We start from the raw sequence: 7,430 nt of genomic DNA on the forward strand, positions 1-7,430 counted from the left end.
GCTAGCTTGGTGAGGAAAAACAGTTGTGGTGGCGGAACACATTTTCATGGTTTATTCCTGACAGGCCAACCAAAAACACACATTAGATTTCTAAAAGACGTAATAAGATTAAATCAAAGAAAAACAATTTTCCAGCTGTCACATAAGAATGTTAGAAGAACAAGTTCAACTCCCTTCTTGTTGGGCAAAGGAACATTGTTATTGCTTCTTATGATACTTAGCATACTCTATATTGGGTAATAGAAGTGTAAAGGTGACTATAGGGGCGTTATTTCATGTCTAGAAGGCTCTAATCATATTCAAATGCCTATTTAGAAGGTGGTAAACAGGATTTCTATATGTCTACTATCTTGGGTAATAGGAGTGTACTATAGGAGTTGACTATAGGGGTGTTATATCATATCTAGAGGGCTCTCATGATGCCAGAGTGTATTTACAAGATGGTTACCTATGAAAACATTGCATCCTACTGGGTGGAAATGGAGTCATCGTGGTGGAGCGCCATGAAGGAGGGAAGACTGTAGACCTGGTCAACGTGATGTGCAGGTTGGTGTGTTTATACATTTCATAAGTGGTTTTATTTTGATGTCCCTGCCAATTCTAGTGAACAATGTTTGGAACATCCCTTTTAAGGGCTTTTTCAATTCTGCCAGCAGTGAAAGGAGTGTAGGAGTCTTGAGGACGTGAAGTGATTCACGTGCAGAATCTCTCCAATGTTGGACAGAACAGGAAGGTTGGAGGTCGGTCTTATTAGCTGAGAATTCCCTTATTTTCACGTGTAAATGTGGACAGGTACAAGAGTTGACAAAGCAGAAACAAAGTCCCGTCACATGACCTCGGTGTCGTTTTCCCATTGGTTGGTAGTTAAATCAAGATGGCGGTCGCCCAGCTCAGCTCAGTGCATAAAAAGGCCATTTGTGGACATTTTCGGCCACATAGAGCCTTCCTTGCAAGCTAGAGTGTGCCAAAAGGATAAAGAGCATGAAAATACCTTCAAGTTGTAGCAAAACTCCAGTCTTGCTAACAGCTTCCAGTTGTTGTCAAAGTCGCTCCTTCTCCTCTCTCGTTCGAGAAAGTTCCTCCTCGTAGGATGCGCCAATATTTCATCAGCTGCCGCCATTAGTCGCGTCTTCACCAACTCTTTCAACATCTTCAATCTTTTTATCCTCGATTATAATCAGCAGCCCTCGTCCTTTCTCTCGCGTCTGCCCCGAAACGGTGTTACTCGTCCGCCATTTTCTTTCCTCCCCGGGGGTTTCGGCCAAGCCTCCTTGACGTTATGTGGCCGCCTTATTGTGGCGGTGGCGACGACAGCTGAAATTAAAGATCCGACGTACCGTAACAAAATGGCAGATTCTTGCTCATCCGGTTTGACCATAATCCTAATCCGTTATTCCGTAAATTAATATTATGACAAGATGTGGAACTATCAGACACCATTACTGTGTTGAATCTAATGGGAACCCCCAGTTAGTTACTTTTATTTCTTTATTTGTTTTCTTTTCTTTAATATATGTGTTTTGCTACCTTTACTTTATCCTTTTCTTTTTTCATTCTGGAATTAAGTTGAAGTTCTTGCCAATGTTGTGTGTCCATAGTCTTTTTATGTTCATTTTATGTGTTCTGTTCTACTTTTAAAAAAAAATCAATATGATGAGATAAAAAATATATGTCATCAACAGTCTTCATTGTGCGGTAGGAAAGGTATAATTAAGAGATGAAATACATAATTACGATATTTAAATCAATAATTGGGAGATAAACGGCATAATTACGACATTTAAATCAACAATTAGCCGATAAAAGTCACAATTACGACATTTAAATCAATAATTAGGAGATAAATTGCATAATCACGACATTTAAATCAATAATTAGGAGATAAACGGCATAATTACGACATTTAAATCAACAATTAGCCGATAAAAGTCATAATTACGACATTTAAATCAATAATTAGGAGACAAAGGAGGCATAATTCTGACATTAAAAGTAGTTATGAGATAATTAAAGATAATTACTTTCATTCATTAATTTTCTACCGCTTATCCTCACGAAGCCTATCCCATCGGTCCTCTGGCGAAAAGGCGGGGTCTACCCTGGACTGGTGGCCAGCCAATCACAGGGCACATATAGACAAACTACCATTCCCATTCATACCTATGGACAATTTGGAGTCGCCAATTAACAGAGCATGATTTTGGAATGTGGGAGGAAACCGGAGTACCCAGAGAAAAGCCACGCATGCACGGGGAGAACATGCAAACTCCACACAGAGATGGCCGAGGGTGGAATTGAACCCTTGCTGTGAGGTCTGCGCACTAACTACTCGACCGCAGTGCAGCCCTGAGATAATTACTATAATTATGAAATAAAAAGTCCTAATTATGAGATTAAAGGTTATAATTACGATAAGAAAGTCATAATTAAGAGATAAACGTGGAAAGGATGAGTCAGAAACTGAGCATGGACCGTAATGCATCCCATAATATTAACATAGCGTCGGGCTATCCAGAACCTGCCGGGGTTCCCTTCTTTCCAATTTGGGCAGTTTTCCATACCTCCGCAAGATAGCAGTAGTGTGACGTCACGGATGAGCCTAAAACCTCAATCAAAGACGAAGAGAAGCACCAGACGCGAGACAAAGGGGGAAGGCGACGAGCTCCAAAACCTCGGAAATGTGGAAGGAGTTGGTGAAGGAACGACTAATGGCGGCGGCTGATGAAGTATTTGCAAGGTTCCAGAGAACGACGGCCTCGTACGAAGGGGAACCTTCTCGAACGAGAGTGAAAGAGTTGGTGAAGGAGCGACTAATGGCGGCGGCCGAGGAGATATTGGCGCTGTTTGAAAGAACCGTAGCGTCCTACGAGGGGGAACTTTCTGGAACCAGAGACGAGAAGGAGCGACTTCGACAACAACTGGAAGCTGTTAGCAAGGATGGAAGTGTGCCACGACTTGAAGGTATTTCCTTCCTGTCGGGAAGATCCCGTAGCAGCACGGAATAATCTAAAATGTCACTTATGGTCCCGGAGACGCAGACGGACGGCCGCCATGTTGATTTCACCTCAACAGCCAATGGGAATATGAGTGGGCGGTCTTCTTCTTCTTCTTTTTCTTGCTGTTTTAACGGTGGATGCAATAACGCCACCCTCCGGATGTGTGCGTTCTGGACGATATTGGTGATATCACGTCCATACATATTTTTTATGTGACTTCATTCCCCTAATTCCTCCCTTTTAATATTTCACCTCTGCCACTAAAATGAGTGAGTTTATTCTGGAAAAATTGGGACTGCTTTTCATTGCAGTCTGACTTTTTTCCCTTTATTGTTGTAAAATGATTTCCATGTTTATTGTTGACATGTTTGCTGCTGTTCTCATGCACCACAATGACCTGGGTCTTTCTTGTGTTCTGCCTGAGCCCCTACCTGACCTGACACATTCCTGCACCCTAACCTCTGATTAAAGTGTCTTTGTGTTCTGCAGACGTCCAACAGCTGGTTGGCCGTCAAGAAGAACGGGTGGGGTGCTGCACCTTGATTAAAGAGGAACAGGAGGATCTGTGGGTCACTCAGCAGGAGGAGGAGGCCGATCTCACCAGGTTGCCTCTGACCGTCATCCCTGTGAAGACTGAAGAGCCACCCGAGTCCTCACGTCGGTCGTGTGCTTCAGATGTGCACCGGCTAATTGGTCATCGAGAAGAACGTCTATCTCAGCCGCAGTGTGGGTGCTCCGCCTTGAAGCAGGAAGATGTCAAGCCTCCCCACGTCCCTGTGAAGATAGAAGATGATGGAGAAGAACCACTCTCAGTCAAGCTCTCAGCTTTGCTGTCAGATAGCAAACACACGTCACACTCTCCTGAGGATGAGGAAGCTCTGAGCGGCGATCCAGAATGTGAAGGAGAAACGAGGACTCACGCTGACAACAAACACTCGAAAAAGAAGATGGGTAAAACGTGTTTGAACTGCTCGGTTTGTGCTAACAACTTTTTTCACCCGAGCAAACTGACTCGGCACATGCGAAAACACACCGGGGACAAACCCTTTAGCTGCTCCTTTTGTGGCTCAAAATTTGCCATGAGGTCCACTTTGATGCGACACATGAGAACACACACTGGAGAAAAACCTTTCAGTTGCTCCGTTTGTGACAGTAAATTTGCTCACAGGTTCACACTGACGACACACATGCAAACACACACTGGAGAAAAAGCCTTTATTTGCTCCGTTTGTGGTGAAGACTTCGCTCGAAAGTCACTTCTGGACTCACATGTGAGAATGCACACAGGAGAAAAACCTTTCAGTTGTTCCGTTTGTGGTAAAGGATTCTCTCATAGGTCAAATATGGCATCACACATGAGGACCCACACCGGAGAGAAACCTTTTAGTTGCTCAGTTTGTGAGGACCGATTCACTCGAAAGTCGTGCTTGGTATCACACATGACTAAACACACTGGAGAAAAACCTTTTAGTTGTTCCATTTGTGGGAAAGGATTCTCTGAAAGGTCAAACATAGCGTCACACATGAGGACTCATACGGGAGAAAAACCCTTTCATTGTTCAGTTTGTGATAAAGTGTTCTCGGAACGGTCAAACATGGCGTCACACATGAGGACACACACTGGGGAAAAACCCTTCAGCTGCTCAGTTTGTGGTAAGAGATTTTCTCAGAGGTCCACCATGGCATCACACATGACAACGCACACAGGAGAAAAACCCTTTTTTTGCTCCAAGTGTGGCAAAAGATTCTCTCACAGGTCAGGCCTTGTGTATCACATGAGGTCGCACGCAGGGGGATCGGCCTCAGACAAGGACGATCATCTCCCTGATGATGCGTGAACCTCCAGCATGACACCAGAACGTTGGCATGAAATGTGCGTAGATGGCACGGGTATTGTAAGCGACACGCAGTGTGTTGGTTCCTCCTTTGCTTTGTCGTATGAAAGGTTGGATGGAGAGAGCGTTTGTTGCTCATCGGCAACCTGCAGCCACCGTCGATGCTGCACTCAATATATCCTTCATGCCGCCGATAGCGCTCATGTCCTCATGCATTCCATACTTCGACATCTACCGTCTTGTTGACCTGGCCGTGACGTTAAAAGGCATCTGGCGGTGAGGCGTCAAACAGGGAGGTGGAGTTACCCATCATCGTCATATTCATTAGTTCCCCAGTAACTACTCATTAGTTCCCAGTCACTACTCATTAGTTCCACAGTAAGCACTCATTAGTTCCCCAGTAACTATTCAGTAGTTCCCCAATAACTACTCATTAGTTCCCCAGTAACTACTCATTAGTTCCTCAGTAACTATTCAGTAGTTCCCAATAACTATTCATTAGTTCCCTAGCATCAGTAGCTACTCATTAGTTCTTCAGTAACTACTCATTAATTTCTCAGAAACTGTTCATTAGTTCCCCAGTAACTACTCAATAGTACATCTACTGTAATGACTGGGTTAGTCCCAAGAGCGGAGGCTTTGTAGTACAGTAATGTACATGTAATGCATGAGTATATTGTGTATGGATAGTGTTACAACAGAAATGATGTATTTGAATGGCCAGAATGTGTTTCTTTTTGGAAGTAAAAGCTGTTGATCATGTTCTATGCGAGCCGACTTGTGGAAAGTTGTTATTTCTGTTGGTTCGTCTCGGAAAGGGTGGCGGTAGGGCCCCACCCGATGGTGGACACCAGAGGTTGGGCTGCCATCAGGCTGAAGAAGGAGTCCTATGGAGCATGGATGGCGTGTGGGACCCTCATCAACATTGCATGGAAGTCCGGAGCAGTACCTCTGGATTGGCAGACTGGGCTGGTGGTGAGCGGAGAGTGTTTTCCGACTACAGACGGGTCACACTCCTCAGCCACCTTCCGTGGAAAAGTCAGTTCCATGGTGCTGGCCGACAGGAGGTGCAATGGACCAGCTCTACAGACTCACCACACAGAGCCAGCAGGCGTACTGTAACGTTACCGGTGCGTTTGAAGGCATCATCACACAAACAGCAGGGCTGCACCGGCGGGGGTGGTGGGGGGGTCATGGTGTAGGCCAGTGTGGGCCATGAGAGGTCATTAAAAATATGATTAATTTTTGCTAATATTTTTAAAATTATTTTCATTGGAAAATATTTATTGCACGATTGAAAAAATGTATAGGCCTAACTAATAACCTATTGAGTGTTATTGACCTGTCACAATATTTCAGGAACCTTATACAGTTTATGATTGGAACGTAGCTCTCTGGTCATCATGCCAGTCTAGAATGAGAATTAATTCTGTCTTGTGTGTACACCACAGATTAAAAGTTTGAGCTCCCTTTATTCCCCCTGCTTTAATTTAATCCTAAATCTTAATAATAATAATAATAATAATATTAACTAGAAAATTCCCGCGGAAATTTTGATGGACTGGCCACCTGTGCTGTGAACCTCGGGCCCGGTGTGCCAACAGCTACCACGGTAGCACCCAGCAAGAAAGCCTCAAGTATGGAAAAGGTTGATGCAGTCCCATAGTGTCCCCACATCATGCCAAGTGTGTATTTGCCTTTAAACTTGAGTAAATTAGCTAAAATGCTAACATGATAACGGCTACCGTGCTAACACGTAGCAAAACAGCCTCAGGTCCTGAAAAGTTTGGGGCAGTCTTACAGTGTCCCCACATCATGCCATGTGTGTATTTTCCTTTAGACATGAGTAAATTAGGTAAAATGCTAACATGCTAACAGTCATCTTGCTAGCACCTAGCAAGAGGGCCTCAAGTTTAGAAAGTACCAAGGTTGTCCTATAACCTCCCCACATCATGACATGTGCTTAGTAGCCTTTAGGCATGAGTAAATTAGCTTAAATGCTAACATGCTAACAGTCATCATGCTAGCACTTAGCAAGAGAGCCTTACGTTAAAAAAGTGCCTGGGTTGTCCTGTAACCTCCCTAAATCATGCCATGTGTGTATTATCCTTTAGACATGAGTAAATTAGCTTAAATGCTAACATGCTAATGGCTACCCTGCTAGCACCTAGCAAGATGGCCTCAAGTTTAGAAACTACAAAGGTTGTCCTATAACCTCCCTAAATCATGCCATGTGTGTATTTGCCTTTAAACGTGAGTAAATTAGCTTAAATGCTAACATGCTAACAGTTATCATGCTAGCACCTAGCAAAAGAGCCCCAAGTTTAGAAAGTGCCAAGGTTGTCCTATAACCTCCCGACATCATGCCATGTATGTATTTGCCTTCAGACATGAGTAAATTAGTTTAAATGCTAACATGCAAACGGCTACCATGCTAGCACCTAGCAAGAGAGCCTCAAGTTTAGAAAGTGCCAAGGTTGTCCTATAACCTCCCGACATCATGCCATGTGTGTATTTGCCTTCAGACATGAGTAAATTAGTTTAAATGCTAACAGCTACCATGCTAGCACCTAGCAAGAGGGTTTCAAGTTTAGAAAGT

General features: G+C 43.8%; 1 protein-coding gene across 2 annotated transcripts; it reads left to right on the top strand.

Moving 5' to 3' along the window:
• The first annotated feature begins 2,520 nt into the window (after positions 1-2,520).
• Positions 2,521-5,603, top strand: LOC131127585 (uncharacterized). 2 transcript variants are annotated; one of them, XM_058069629.2, is made up of 2 exons: positions 2,521-3,087; positions 3,486-5,603. In XM_058069629.2, the coding sequence occupies exons 1-2, from the start codon at positions 3,012-3,014 to the stop codon at positions 4,832-4,834; spliced, it is 1,425 nt and encodes a 474-aa protein (XP_057925612.2). In that variant the 5' UTR covers positions 2,521-3,011; the 3' UTR covers positions 4,835-5,603. The 2 variants fall into 2 exon arrangements, with proteins under 2 accessions (XP_057925612.2, XP_057925613.2); XM_058069630.2 differs by having other exon boundaries at positions 2,523-2,961.
• The last annotated feature ends 1,827 nt before the right edge of the window (positions 5,604-7,430 follow it).

This window comes from Doryrhamphus excisus, linkage group LG3, assembly GCF_037039965.1.
Source record: "Doryrhamphus excisus strain RoL-2023G ecotype Guam linkage group LG3, RoL_Dexc_Guam_v1.1, whole genome shotgun sequence".
Taxonomy (NCBI): Eukaryota; Metazoa; Chordata; class Actinopteri; order Syngnathiformes; family Syngnathidae; genus Doryrhamphus; species Doryrhamphus excisus.

Excerpts from the sequence above, each read along its gene's own strand:
- LOC131127585 (XM_058069630.2), top strand. The coding sequence starts at position 2,679 with ATGTGGAAGGAGTTGGTGAAGGAACGACTAATGGCGGCGGCTGATGAA. Across the intron at positions 2,962-3,485 it reads AAGTGTGCCACGACTTGAAG|ACGTCCAACAGCTGGTTGGC; the intron begins GTATTTCCTTCC and ends TGTGTTCTGCAG.